Source organism: Hordeum vulgare, chromosome 5H (genome assembly GCF_904849725.1).
Source record: "Hordeum vulgare subsp. vulgare chromosome 5H, MorexV3_pseudomolecules_assembly, whole genome shotgun sequence".
Classification (NCBI taxonomy): Eukaryota; Viridiplantae; Streptophyta; class Magnoliopsida; order Poales; family Poaceae; genus Hordeum; species Hordeum vulgare.
Window position 1 is genome coordinate 330654141 of NC_058522.1, and position 15607 is coordinate 330669747.

The 15607-nt window shown below is 48.1% G+C and overlaps 1 protein-coding gene across 1 annotated transcript; it reads right to left on the bottom strand.

Annotated features, from left to right (window-relative positions):
• Nucleotides 1–3404: 3404 nt before the first annotated feature.
• Nucleotides 3405–6885, bottom strand: LOC123398437 (protein trichome birefringence-like 34). The gene is made up of 6 exons (XM_045092907.1): nucleotides 6802–6885; nucleotides 6097–6702; nucleotides 4744–4915; nucleotides 4452–4660; nucleotides 4121–4276; nucleotides 3405–4012 (listed from the first exon to the last, which is right to left on the bottom strand). Exons 2-6 carry the CDS (start codon nucleotides 6675–6677, stop codon nucleotides 3661–3663), a joined length of 1470 nt encoding a protein of 489 aa, XP_044948842.1. The 5' UTR covers nucleotides 6678–6702; nucleotides 6802–6885; the 3' UTR covers nucleotides 3405–3660.
• Between the last annotated feature and the right edge of the window lie 8722 nt (nucleotides 6886–15607).

Genomic DNA, 15607 nt, shown 5'->3' on the forward strand with positions numbered 1-15607 from the left:
GTGGTGACGTCATGCAACAAGGATTTTGTTGTGTAGTAGTGAATGCAACTGTGATGACGTTGTGACGTGTCATGACAACTGCAACGGGACGATGTTGCGTACCGGCGAATGTATTGGCAGTGGCGCTGCTGCCCGGTCTAGCGATGCCCCCGCCTCATCGGCATTACCGGTCGACAACAACGTGGGGTGATGCTATGACGACGACACCATGCTAATGATGTTGTGTAAGGAAAACCACAACATCCTCGATGTTGTGTGGCGACTACTACAACGCCGACAATGTTGCCCGACGATGTTGGCAACATCAACAATGTTGCGATGGCGTCGTGCAACACGATTTTATTGCATAGCTGTGAACTGTGATGATGTTACGAAGTGTAATGATAATTGCAACGGGATGATGCAGCGTATCGGCGAATGGGATGGCGGTGGCGCTGGGGCCGGGTTTAGAATGCAACAATGACAATGACTACTGCAAACAGTGGTGATGTCACAATGAAGACGTCCACAACAGCGGCAATGTTGCAATGGCACGGGGTTGCGATAAAACGACCACATGAGGCAGATCTAACAGCTTGCTCAGAAATCAGTTGACTGGCTCATAGCACAGGCCAAAAGAAAAACAGCGTGGCTACTAAATATAGGTTGATTTTCTATGCTTGCTTAGTTGTGTTAATGAGCATAACAACAGTGGTACCAATTTTTGCCAATACACAACGAGAAGCTAGCTAAAAGTAGCTCTGTATGACGGCACTACAGTGTGACGTGCATCGTTGAATATTCAAAAATAAACAGGGGTGGCATACATGCTCAGGACAGGAGTTAATTGCAAAAGACTACTCCCTCCGTTTCAGTTTATAAGGCTTGCACGTGTATCTAGGTCGTCAATTTGACCAACTTAATAAGAGACATATATTACAAAAAATATATCATTAGAAACTTTAGATGTTCTATTTTTTAATAATATAATTTTTATGTTAAACAATATATTTTATATAAGTCAAATTGACGATCTAGATACACGTGCACGCCTTATAAACTGTGATAGAGGAAGTATCATAATTCGGGCCGTATTCACAAGTTAGTGTCATCTTTCAATTTTTTTACAAATACGTACCAAGATACAGGCCGTATTTTGCAGATCCTGTATTTCTACGTATAGATGCTCTTTCTGACACACATGACCCACCGGTCAGTCTCTTACAGAGAAAACCGGCCCGGACCGTTTTGATCCGGGAAAAATCGACTCTCTCCCTCTCCAGCCGGACCGGACAGGCAAAAAAAAAAAAAACCCTTCTTCTCCTCCAACCGAGCCCACCCTGCTCCTCCACCCCGCCTCCCCCTCACCGTCACCACCGCCACACCCCGCCGGCCACTCCCTCCACCCCACCGCGTCGCGCAGGGCCAGCCGGGGTCCGGCCGCGTCTTGGCCTGCCTCGCCGCCGCCGCGCTGCTCGGCTGCATCGTGGATGGGTGCGCCGGGGTCCTCGTCTCGGACGAACACCAGGGTGGCCACGCGGCCGCCGTGCGTTCAGTCCTTGGCGTCCACGGTGCTGCAGCGCAGGTTGTGCAGCACGGCGAACACCTCCGAGAGCAGCCCCGGGCGGTCGACGCCGATGAGCTCGAGAAGGTAGAGCGCCTCCTTGGCGGGCGGCAATGCGTCGGGTGCGGCCGCCGCGGCGGCGAGCGAGGACTCGAGGCGGACGAGCAGCTTGTCGGCGTCGACGACCTTGCATCCCGCGGCGTCGGTGACGTGGAACACGTCCATGAACCACCGGCCGTCGTCGGACGAGATGTAGCCCTTGCGGACACAGCCGCCGTGCTCCGACAGCGCGGCCACCGCCTCCAGCAGCACGCCGTGCTTCCGCGCGCTGTGCACCTGCACCAGCGTCGCCGTCTCGCACACCCCGTTGTCGACCACCACGCTGCACCGCCGCGCCGGGGGAAGGGATCTGCTTCGGGAACAAGACGGAGGACATCGAGGCCGTCTGCACCGCGCCGCAGAGCAGGAGCTACGACGTGGTCGTCGCGTGCGTCCGGCACGCCTGCGCGCTCTCCATGGGCGGGGGCCTCTCGTGCTGGGGCAGCGGATAGGCGAAGGGGCCGAGGTACGGCTGCAGCGCGCCGAGGCGAGGCGCCGGAAGAGATGTGGGAGGCGGGGTGGGGGAGCAGGGGAGATGGTGAGGAGGCGGGGGCGGGGGCGGAGGAGGGAGGGGCAGTGCTGGTGGGGGTGGAGGGAGTGGCCGGCGGTGGTGGCGGTGAGGGGGAGGCAGGGTGGAGGAGCAGGGGAGATGGGGGAGATGGTGGGCTCGGTCTGGAGATGCAAGATGAAGGTTTTTTTTGCCTGTCCGGTCTAGATGAAGAGAAATAGTCGGTTTTTCCCGGATCGAAGCGGTCCGAACCGGTTTTTTGTAAGAGACTGACCGGTGGGCTATATCTGTCAGAAAGAGCATCTATACGTAGAAATACAGGATCTGCAAACTACGGCATGTATCTTGGTACGTATTTACAAAAAAATTGAAAGATGGCACCAATTTATGAATACGGCCCGAATTGTGGTAGTCTTTTGCAATTAACTCTCAGGACAGAGATCACCCAGCTAAAAAAAATGCACATGGTCGTGTCAACCCTGTACAGTGCACTGCAAAAGGAAATCGTGATAGATGTTATCGGACGGCGCACGAAGCGGATGATGGGGCGTAAAATCAGCCGGTTGTTTTTAAAACTTTTCCTTAAGTTAGACCTCCGTAAAGCTTTCGACTCACTAATCCCTTTTTCTAAAAAAGTTCATGCGGGATGAAACTTCATCTCAAATTCACATCACCAACTCCCACCACACACCAATCATGGGTCTGCGATTAATAATAAACTTCCCAAGCTTAATCCCCTGGCAAACTCTTAATTCCCTAGTAGCCAAACACGGTGTCATAAGATTTGCAGGCTGGGATATATATACATTCACACGCCTCCAAATTAACAGCTCCTTAATCCCCTTCCACTTAGTACTCATAATCTCATAATAACATCATTTTTTTTTGTCACGACTTCCACAAATGTGATTTCATACTAAAATTTTGCGAGCTCTTAGACATTTTATCAAAGTTTACCGTAAAAATAATTTCAAAACATTTTAAACATTTTTACAATTTTTTCAAATTTACTGTTCGGGTATAGAAGAGCACTTGATGTTCATACGACCACCGATTCTCGATCTAACGTACAAAAATGAGGGGCAAGGCACCACATTGTTCACCGGTGCCTTGGCTCTCTCAAGGCACTGGACCTCAATTCGTTTCGGAGGGGAGAAGGGGAGGAGAGAAAGGGGACCTAGACTGCATCGTCGGCTTACAAGGTCCAGTTTTCATAACATCTCCATTCACCCTTGCAGGATATGCTTTGGAAGGTTTGCTTAACACCCTCCCCTCCTTCTGCACTTTTTTCTAGCCCGATACAACGCACGGGCATTTGTACTACTAGTACTCATAATCTCATATACACTTCCTTGGCTCTTTACAAGAAGTGCAGAGAAACCTTCTCTCTTTTTTTGACGCGGGGCATGTCCTATACATTAAGGCAGCAGCGGCCTAATCTAGACCCTCCCACAACCGGGAAAACAAGACCCCGAACGAACAAGAAATGGCATGCATATGTATATTTACATCATGATTTCTGCACGAGATACGAGTAGAGGAAGTGGTTCCACACGTCCGGGACGCCGGGGAGGCACCAATGCGTGCAGTCGGCGTAGCTGCTCGGGTTGGCGATCTGCTCCGCCGTGAGGGGGGTGAACTGCCGCCGGAACACGGTGGGGTGCGCGTCGATGCGGTAGTCGGTCAGCTGGGTGAAGTTGAGTATCTGAACGCTTATGCCTTTCTGCTCCAGTGGTCTGAAGATGTGCTTCGCCTTGTCCATCATGCTGTAGTCCGTGGTCGCGCCTTTGTACCCCACCTTCTGGATCGGCTCGGACTCGTTCAGGCACTTGTTGCTGTCGTCTCCACCCCAGTCGCTTGCCCTGAAAGTTTGTTTATGTGTGAGATCGTGTGATATAGTACTTGTAAATAGAATCTGTTGGTTGTCAGGTTCAACGGTTGATGGATAGGTTTCAGTTTTTTTGTCTCACCAGGTATGGGTAGGCGACGAGCCTGCGAAATAGATTTTAGTCTTGTTGTTGACATTCGCTCCCACCCACTCGGTTAGTTTCTTGAGAGCAATCTCGAAACCTTCCACCATCTCCACTTCGTCTAGCTTTGCATCACCATCCTCAAATGAGCCGTACCTGCTCATGGTGAGGATTTCATCACTTGCCAATTATACATATATTTGTTGGTAATTCCAAATCCCAGGCCATAGCATCAAAAACTTTATTAACTTGCTCGCGTCAGTTTCAGACAACTCTTTCCTTTTGTTGACATCGTTTTCAGAAACAACAGAGCGAAAAAAGATGTACTTACATGACCTTCATCTTCATATCGGGCTTCTGCTTCCTCCACCAAAGGTAAGAGTTGAAAACAATAACGTCAGCATTGCCCCAGGCACGGGCATGCTTCTCAATCTTCTCCGCCCGTATGATCCGGTACTCAACCCGGTGAATTATCGGGTTGTCGCTGTTGGATTCTAGTATCAGCGGCGACCAGTAGAAGTCGATTGTCGCATTGTATTCCTGAAACAGTGTGCCTCCATCAGCTAACAGAAAGTGTCATGCCTTACTTTTAGTACGTATATTCTTTCAAGTGTTCAACATACGAATGCCGTGAAGGAGATAAGCGAGCCATTGTAAACGCGCATCTTTTGTCCTTCAGGGATGGAGGCCTCCACCATGCAAACCATGGAGACCCATTGGTTCCTGTTGATTGAGTCGCCCACGAAGACCATCCTCTTGTTCCTCAGCTTTTCGAGCAGTTTGGTGGCGTTGAACCTGTTTCGCATTTTCAACAAGACAGAAATAAGAACAAGATGGGAAATCCTCACAACTAGTGATCTTTCACAATCGATTAGCTCCTTTGTGTCCTTGGGGAGCAGAGGCAGAGCAATCATATCAAAAAATTCTGGCGCTGAATCTGTTTCAACATGTAAAGAATAGCCCGCATGTCACAAATGATATTGACAGTACTAGGCGTGAATGACTGGATGCCATGCCATCTACTTATGATCTGTTTCTAGCCATGCAGGTGTATGGAATTACATGGTGAACAAAGAAAAGAAAATTTAAAGTTTCCACTGCTGATCTTTCACTGCCCTCTGGTTCGGCAGGCCAATACCACCCATTTTGCCATCTCAAGTTGTTCCATTGCTAGTTATCACCTTGCTCCAAAACAGACTTTGGACCACTGATAGGCTGCTTAGAAGAGGATGGGATCATCAAGATGTTTGCTGTGCTTGCGATCAGATTCCTGAATCTGTTGGTCATCTTATCTTGAGATGCTCCTTTGCGAAGACAGTTTGGCACAGAATGGCATCCAAATACCCCAAGGTAGCAGCAGTTGCACTCCAGGCCACTTCGATTAATGATTGGTGGGACAAAACCTTGCTGCTCAAGCGAAAAAGGAGGGGGTAGATGAATGTGTGGCAGCGACCTATGTGGCCTGGAACATTTGGAAGGAGAGGAACAGGCGTATCTTTCGGAATGAGCAGAAGTCAGTTGAGGGGGTTTGCTTGCTCATTAGAGATGATTTAGGCCTCCTTATGGAGGCCAGGGAGTAGTCTTGTGAGACATGTACAGCCGGGCTGTTTTGTGCAGCATCGGACCACTTTCTTTCGATTTTCTTGCTGAGGTTATCTCAGTCTGTACAGCTTTCCCTCTACTTTAATGAAAAGGCAGAGCACCTGCCGTTCCGGTCAAAAAAAAAATGCATCCTTTGGTTTCAGGCTTTCAGCTAGAGACCAAGCAGCTACTAAGCTTTTAGTTCCCTTATATATTCCAGAAAGAGTTCAATTTCGAAATTTTGCAACAGTGACAGAGCATATACGTAGTACAGTGCGGTATTTTTGGTTGGCATGCATAAACAAAATTTCGAAGTAGAGCGGCTGGAAACTAGACTCTCAACTTATTCATTCAAGAAAAAGAAACATGAATGTATGTAACAAAACCAGACATACCTTGGAAGATCACATCCATCGGGCTGCCATCTCCAATGCTGGTACCTGGTATCATTCCGGCCGTACTTCTCGCAGGCGACCTCGTCGAAGATGAAGGAGCAGTTGAGGCCGGAGTAGAGCGGCTGGGAGGCGTTGTCGTACACCCACCGTCCCAAGGACCAGTTGCACTCCTCCCCGGAGCCCCTCACGGCCTCGCCCATGAGCTCGTCCGTCCACTGCACCTGCGCGTCGCGGCGCCCCGCCGCGGCCACCTTCACCTCCTGGTGCCGGTGCTGGACCGCCAGCTGCACCTGCGACTCGTGGCCGCGGTCGAAGAGCAGGGAGACGGAGCTGACGACGATGAAGAAGGCGACGAGGGAGCTCACCACGCCCCGCAGGCCGAGCACAGGAGACGGGGAGGACGTCGCCGTCGCCATCTTGTTGTGGGTGGCCTGCTCCGGCTTCATTTTCTCTGGTGAATCGGCTGTGGCGCTGTGGTGAGTGATGTCCCCTCTTTTATTGTAATGTGGGCACTCCTTCCCAGGTCTAGTGTTGCACAAGCAAACGTGAACGCTGACCCTTGGGCTAACCTTCATCATCATCGATCACCCTGCCCTGACCGCCTGCCTGCAATGCAACCTCTTGTAAGCCAACTCGGGCATATAAGAAAGAATGTGCAGCAGGTTTGGTACTGAAAGTTTGAGGCTGTTTGTAAGATTGTTCTACCCAGCTCTGGATTTGCAGATGATTTTATATGTCAGGCTCATGCTCATTCCATGCATGTGATCTGCCTAGCTAGGTCCATAATGTAAGGCTAGTTTTGTTTAATAAAAGCAAAGGGGGGTAAAGGTACAAGTGCTGGTTTCTGGTGCCGACACTTCTGTCAATCCGATCCACCAGACCAGAGTCACACCAGCCATTGAAGAATAGTGGAGCTAGCCCAGCAAAAAAGCAAAATATATTTATGTTGTTGCGTTTGCGCGTGTCACTTTCAGAATATGATATTTAGAAATTAAGCAAACGGAAAGGTGATGGACGGAAAAGAAGTCTTTTGCATTAATTGCTTGGTTCCTTACCTAATTGGCCTTCAGAATAAGCTAATGTAAAGCCACTGGTACAGAGGCCCCTGAATGTGAAGTCCAGTAATGCTTGTTCCATCATTTCAAAATGGCAATCATAATTCACTACCAATTGATGTAGTAGTGCTAAACAACCTTAACCGGGACGGTCACATCACTATACATGTGTGTGTGTGTGTATATATATCAATGTATTCATCAATCCATGTTTATCTAGTACTTATATGTTACTGCTAACTACTACTACTACTTAAGTAGAGTATTTCTGATCAGTCAACACGTCTTAACGTGTGTTTGTGTGTGCATGCATGCGTCAAAGTTGTGATCTTCCTGAATGAATTAACTTATATATGCCGGCCGACCCTTTTCCAACACGGTGGTGCGTTGTCGATTAATCCGAGTGGCAAACACCACATGATCAATGATTTGCCTTTTTTCGGCCTTCATTTACATCTCTTTTCTGACAGAAGTAGCCGGGCATATCAATAATGTGATTGGTTGCGACATTATGACTATTTAATCTGCCGAAGGTACGTTACCTGGCTGGTCAGCTGCGAGCGAATGACAGATGATAAATCCTGATATGGTCTGCAGGTCTGGTGCTGAATCTTCAAATTGCATGCCCTACTCGGCGCCAACCAAACAGCCTCTCCCTTTTCCTCTGCAATCTCTTCTTTGAGCAAGCAAGCAAGCTAGCTAGCTAGCTAGCACAGTATGAAATGATCACTAGTGCCCCAGAGGCCGCATAAAGTGTTAGGTGGAAAGAATTCTATGCCCACACCTGCTTTGTTCGGTATCATGTCCCAATATAACCCTGTCCTAGCCGGTCAGTCACCCAGTCTACAATCTGCTCACTCCGTTTTCTCTGAGATTCTCCATGGCATGGCATGGCATGGCATGCAGCTGGTGGAGACATGAATGAAAGGCATGGCATGCAGCTGGTAGAGACTAGAGACATGAAAGGCATGACTGATGAGCACCAACAATATCCCATGGAAGATGGAACAATCTGACTTGCAGGAATGGACAAAGGGTACAATTACTACTGACCTGACCTGTACTGGAGGCTGTGTCAGTTGAGCGCGGCGGCGAGCCTTAGAAGGAAGGCTAGTTAGTAACATCTGCCGCAGAAGCAGTTGGCAACGTGCATTTGAGATGTATATGGACATACCTACTGCTGGTCCACCTTTGCTCCCCAAAAGCTAGTTCCTTGCTGCAAAGTCCAATGGCAAACTATTTGGACGTCTCCGACTACTCCCCATCCGCCTTGTCCTGTGTAAGGAGCCATGCCATGCAGGTACCATGTATTCCATGTGCGTTGCTCCAAAGCTTTGTGTCATTAAACTCGCTGAACTGATCACGCATGGCATGGTGATAAGTAGCGCGTGTCCTGCTGCATGCTACTAGTCTATCTATATCTATGTTACTACTATATACCGTATCAGTTTCAACTCGGGCATTGAAATGCTATCCGGACATTCACTGGCCTCCATCCAATGGCCTACAGTGCTTGGATTCGCAGCTACAGTGATGCTGGGTGCCATCTGGGGCATTCCAAAGGCAGCCATGAATTAGCATAGAGTCAAAACTATCTGGGTCGTTCTAGAACCATCCCACTGCATGTCTGTAGCAGGTTGAAGCTAACTGAGTTTCTAGAGAGCAGAGCCCACGGTCCCCGCATCCCCCGGAGCAGCGCAAATCACTTCAACAAAGTACACTCGGGCAGCGGTACATGTGCCTGATAAGTCTAACAAACGGTAAAAAATAGAAGTATATAAAAGTAAACAGATTGAACCAGTGCATCGTCCACATATATGATGTCACTGACTTGGGCCCTGTTTGGATACTCTAACCGGATTAGAGGTTAGAGTTAGATTCTAATTCTCAACTAACCCTGAACTAACTCTAACCCAAGAGGTGTTTGAATGAGAGGGTTAGATTGATAATAAATGTCCTTTCTCAATCATTTGGTTACTTTTGTCCATATTCACTGCCGGATTTGGTGTGGCCGATCGTTGTGTGGCCGGCGGCGGGGCGGGGCGGGGCGGGCCGCGGCAGACGGCTGGGCGTGCGGCAGACCGCTGGGGCGGCCGGCGGCAGGGCGCGGCGCGGCGGGCCGCGGCAGACGGCTGGGCGTGCGGGGCGGCCCGGCGGCAGGGCGCGGCGGGGCGGGGCGGCAGACGGCTGGGCGTGCGGGGCGGCCGACGGCAGGGCGCGGCGGGGCGGGCCGCGGCAGACGGCTGGGCGTGCGGGGCGGCCGGCGGCAGGGCTCGGCGGGGCGGGGCGGGGCGGGGCGGGGCGGGCCGTGGCAGGGCGTGGCGGCCGGCGGCTGGGACGGTGAGGAGGGAGGGCGACGGGAGGGACGGGGGGTTGGTGGGAGGATCTGGTGCGGGCTGGATGCGGTAACAAGTGATTTTTTTTTTTTGTCTCCACCTAACTCTAACCCAAAAAAGCACCTCTTGGGTGGGTTAGAGTTTTACCTGTTTGGATTTTTGAGGGTTAGATAGCTCAACTCTAACCCAATCTAACTCTAACCCTAGAATCCAAACAGGGCCTTGGTGTGCAGTTCTGGGTGGAAAGTTGTAAAAAAAATTAAACGATCACCGGAGGGGAGAGGATCCTAGCCTGAATATATTGCTTAAAAAGCTGCCAAAATTTACTAATAATACGGCAGCTAATTTGATTTGATTGCCGACAGACCTATTGCTTAGTACTATCAAACCTGCACCTGCATAAGTTTGTTCAGCAGTTACTGTAGTTTACCACTTATCTGCATGGCATACAAAATAAATCTGGTGTTCTCAGAGGTCACGCGGCAGCAATGATTTCCAGTCAATGATTCACAACTCCATCATCTCGGTTTACACAGATTTGCCGGAAGAACAGCATCCACCTGCAGTAAACCCGGTGCGGAGTACTGTGACATCTATGAAGATGATTGATGCTCCCAAGTCAAAAGAGTGAAGACCCCAGCGGGCCTACCTAGCTCATACCTGCAGGGACGACAACGGAAAAAAGGCTACCATCCCCTGCTTCAACCACCTCCTCACCAAACCATGTGTTTTCTAGTACGACCACCAATAATGCAAATCCCTCGCTCCCCTGTTTCCTGCGGTGGTCTTAATTTCCACAACAATTGCAGATTGCATGTATGGCTTAAGTCCAAAACAATTGGTGTAATATTGATCGCACCGACGGTGTACGTGTGGACAATGCTTGAAACAAGCTAGACATGATTGGAGTCGTCTTTCTTAATTTCCTTTCTGCAGTTAATGCGACCAAGGAAATGCATGTGTGGGTTATATGCATATGCCCAAGTCCTAGTAGAGCATAGTAGATGGGTTATGCTGGCTAAAAAGAGGCATCCATCAAGCCTTAGACTTGAAGAACAGAATACAATACTGATGGAGCAAATCCTAACCCCCAGTTCCTCATAAACCGTACGTCCGTATATTGTCTCTATGCAAGGTAAACCATCCAGTTTCTCTTATTTTCATCATTCAATGACTGGAAGGACATTTGCTGATATTTTCAGAGCCCAAAAATTTCCAGAATCATTGAAGTCTTGGTAACCCATCCAGCGTGCTATTACTAGGTAGTTACAGTAGTTAAGAAGACTGAATGTTCCACTTTGCTATCTTATGATGGAAGGCTACAATTGATCAAGTCTGTGTTTTCTGCCCTGCCTGTTTTCTTCATGTGTGCCCTTGCCCTGCCTGCCAGTATCATTGATCAAATTAATAAGTATATCAGGCATTTCATTTCTTCTGGAAAAAAAATGTGTCCAGGATGGTGGGTTTCATGGTTGGCTTTCCGGCAGGCTCTATGGTGGCAGTGGTGGCTCCATCTCTTGGTCATGTGAGCGGCAATGGGTGTAGTGGCGGGAGGCTCGGGTCTGCTCTGGCGGTGCCAGAGGTCGACAACTTGGCCCTTGTTGTTGTGGTGGCCGGGACTCCTCTTGGTGGTGTAAGCGAGTTTGCGAGCGAAACCTTCATGTTTCTGGCACTGGCGATGCCCGTGGGTGCTGCCTGCTTCTTGAAGACGTCGTCGTGGATGTCATCCCTGTGTGAGGGCTTCAAGCGAAAATTTCACCTTTGTCTACGCTCAAACTCGACAGCGGCGCGCCGTCACCCTCTTGGGGGCGTTGTAATGCACCTCAGTAGTCTTCGGTCAAGCCTCGGCGAGGTGTTAGGCTTGTTCTAGGCTCACGTTTTACTTTTTTGATCTTCTTTGTAAGGGGGCCTCTCCACCATATTGTATCGATCCGCCATGTACTTCGATACTATGTTTTATATATAAAGCGGGACCAAGCCTGTTTCAAAGAAAATATGACCAGGAAAACTCAGGCCCTGCATTAATTGCTTGGGATAAGGTTTGCAGGCCTAGAGATCAAAGTGGGCTTGGAATCTTGGATATTGCAGTGCATAATAAAGCTCTATTCATGAAAAACCCTCCACAAGTTCTTCAACAAGGAGAACCGTCCTTGGGTTAAGATGATTTGGGACAAATATTACTCCTCTGAACTCCCGGGGGCAGAATGGTAGGATCAAGCTGGTGGAGAATACATCTCAAACTTTTGCCCTCATTCAATAGTAAATTAGTAATACAACCTGCAAGGCTGGCAATGGAGGCACAATAAAACTTTGGCATGACAAGTGGCTGGACGGACCTATGCTTCACATATTTCCTGAACTGCACTTTTTTGCCAAAAATGACACCCAGTCCTTGGCCTGCTTGCTCAGTTCAAATGATAGCTACGATTTATTCCACGCCCCACTCTCAGAACAAGCTTTTGAACAACTTAATGACCTTCAACTCCTAATGAGTCAGCACACCAATGGTCAAACTCAAGATAAATGGATATGCCAGGAACGTAATAAAAGATACTCATCCATCTCACTGTACTCCAGCCTCAAGACAGGAGCAGAGGCGCACATCATGTTCAACTGGCTTTGAAAGTGTGCTAGCAGAATAAGACACAAAATCTGCCTTTGGTTGCTACTGCATGATAGAGTTAATACCAGAAATTTACTCCAAAAAAAAAACTATGCACCTGGACTGTTATGATTGTGCATTCTGCAATGAAGGAGTGGAAGAAACTTCATTACACCTCTTTTGGGATTGGCCTTTTGCTCAAGACTGCTGGGAAACCATGACTCCTTAAGGGCAGAGAGGAACTTCAACATATGATGATATACTGCTTGTTCGCCACAAGTTGCCAAAACCCGTTGCAATGGAAATTATCATACTAGGCTGTTGGAACATTTGGAATCAAAGAAATGGAAAGATTTTCAGAAGAGAAGCACAGAGCTAAAACACCTGGAAATACACGCTCAAGCAGGATTTGACATTGCTAGAACATAGGGTCAAGCAGAAGCACTTAGCTACTTTAAAGGATTGAGTTGGATCACATCTATGATGTTGACCAGATGACTGAACTTTTTTATCTGATGCTGATACCCAAAAATGGAATTGGATAGATTTTTTCCATCATTACCTTTTATTTCTTTGGACGTATATATGTTTTTGGTCATATTAATTAAAAAATACTGTAGAACAATTGTTCTATGGTTTGCGGTTCAAAAACGATGGTGCAAAGCTTTCAACTTCCATAATTTCAGGTAGTATTTAGCGTTCTTCCTACAGCGCACACAAATTTAAAGCCTTGCAAAGCAGAAGAAAGGATCAGCACACACAAGCTTCAAGCTTAATTTCTCTGAACTCAAAGAAAGCAAGCTAAAAATCTCCAGAAACTTGTTTATCAACTAGAAATCATATTATTCCACGGGCAGCACTGAAACTAGACTGAATCTCGTTTTAGAACTGCATTGACCAAGTGGTTTCTCGGGAAAAAAATGGATTGACAAAATGACAATTCCCATCCCAGGTTCCAATTGTGATGGGCTGATAGGATCAAAAGTATACAGATAGACCCAAGAAGTGCTAGGTGTTTCTGGGCCACATCCATGATACTCGGCCCAGCTTTGGGTCAACCAACACCACAGAAAAAGGCCAATGCCCACTGAGGATGGGGACAGAAACTCACAACTACTATCAACTATGGCCCCCAAGAAAACAAAAACAAAGACTATCAATTATGGCCTCCAAGAAAACAAAATTCAAGTATGGCCTCCAAGAAAACAAAAATCAATTATGGCCAGTATATCTTGAGGAAAAAATATACTATGGTCAGCATATGTACTGCTACTAAACAAGAACAATATAATACAATCAGTGTGCTAAAAGTCCCTCTGTGATGTTCATTTCAACATGAAAAAAAGAAACGGCAACTGTTCTGCGCTGAGGAATGGGAAATGGTAAGTTCAAGGGACGGTCCATGATCTTAAGCCATCAATGACTACGGTAGATGAAAATATGAAACAGAGGTTAGCTGGTCTGGAGCAAACCCTGATTCACCCAAGAGCTTTAATATCATTTTTGTAGATCTATGATCAATGTTCTCTGTCACATTGTATATTGCAGGAGGGGACACGTATGTCCGCAAGAAGCCAAAGACTCTACAAAGCAATGTTGATAATGTAAGCAGCATGGTGGGGGCTAGCTACAACTGATCCTTTGTTTGTCCTAGATTGACACTTGATGCATGCACCTGCACCATGACAACTAATATCGTAAGGGCATCTCCAACGCGGATCATCAAACCTTCCATATCTAATATCATAAGGGCATCTCCAACATGGATCGTCAAACCTCCCATATATGTCTACACACGGACCAGGCACTTTAGGCCTCCAAAGTGGACCTCTATTTTGGGCCAGACAGTCTGGCCATCTGAAATCATGCAGTCCAGCCCCAAATCGAGAGAGAGAGGGGGAGGGGGGCTCTAGGTTATGGTCGCCGAACTCCGAGGTTATGGCGCGGCAACGATGACTTCTTATGGCCCGATAGAGGCGCCTAACCCTTGCTTCCCTCATCGTATCCCCTCCTCCGGCAGGAATTCATCATCTGATGAGATCCCCTCCCCATGCCTCCAACCGTGTGCCAAGTGTGTGGTATTTTTTTCTTCTGTTGAAACGCACGGGCCCTTTTGCTAGTTATGTAAAGCCAAATTACTTTAGGGACGGACGTCAATACAAGCAGAATCTCCCCTAATAATAAAGCACGCACTGCTTCTGGCGTCCGTCATGGCATTTTTGCAAAAACACCCCTGTAGTTTCATCTAATTAATCCGCGGTACGTTTTTAAGTGAGGCTGAACCGTTTTTCCCACATTTTACACAAAACCCCCTTACTTTCGTGCTAAATAACCCGCAGTCCAAATTATATTCAGAACGAATCGTTTTTAAATTTTTTTACATACACCCCTCAGATATGCGTTAATAACCTCGAAGTCCATTCAGAATAAATATGTATTTTCAAATAACAATATCTTTTAAACCGTAAATCCAATTTAAACATGTTATATATGAAACTTGATTAGAAAAATGTGTAGAGTTTGAATATGTTGTTATTTTACATATTAAATATTTAAAAAAATACTATTTAGAATACAATGCTAATCAATATTTGTCTTTATTTCGTACCGACTATTTGTATTGTAACATGTTAACTTAAGCATCAATATTTGGGAAATGTTATAATCTTTGGACATGATATACTTGCACTAGGTTCTTTCTTTGTACATATTTTATAATCTAAGACCTTACGTACGTGCCTTTTTTTGACAGTATCCACGAGCGTTTTTATCAATGGACTACATTTTCTTTTCTTCCGTTGCAACGCACGGGCATTTGTGCTAGTTAATAATAAAGCCGCTATTGCTTCCGTTGGAAAACCCACCGCGACATTTTTATAAAAAAGCCCTTGTAATTTTTGTTATTCAACCCGCGCTTCATCATTTATCTGCAACGCAAAAGGAAAAACGATTCGTTGCAAAAATTATACCCGTACGCATCGCCTCCTCCCGTCGACCCTGGGCCATCCTGGCCTGTGCCCAGGCCGCCGCCACACCACTCGCCGTTGCGGCCGACCTCAACCGCCACCGCTGCCGATCTCAACCCACCCGCCTCCGCGGCCGTACCTCTCCCCGCTCACTGCCCCCGTTGCGGCGCTCGAGCGCATCGCGTCGACCCTGGTCCACCCTGGCCTGTGCCTAGGCCGTTGCCATACCACTCGCCTCCGCGGCCGACCTCAACGACCACTGTTGTCGATCTCAACCCACCCGCCTCCGCGGCCGTACCTCTGCCCGCTTGCTGCCCCCGTTTCGGCGCTCGAGCACAGCTTCTGGATCAAATCAACGCGACAGCTACATTGACTGGGGATGATGCGTCTGCTCGATGCAGAACGGCGGCGGCGCGCGGATAAGGCGCGACGGAGCGAAGTACTTGCAGGTGGAGGTGGGCCTCCATGGCTCACACGGGGAACTCCGAGGTTATGGCGCGACAACGACGACTCCTTATGGCCAGATAGAGGCGCCTAACCCTTGCTCCCCTC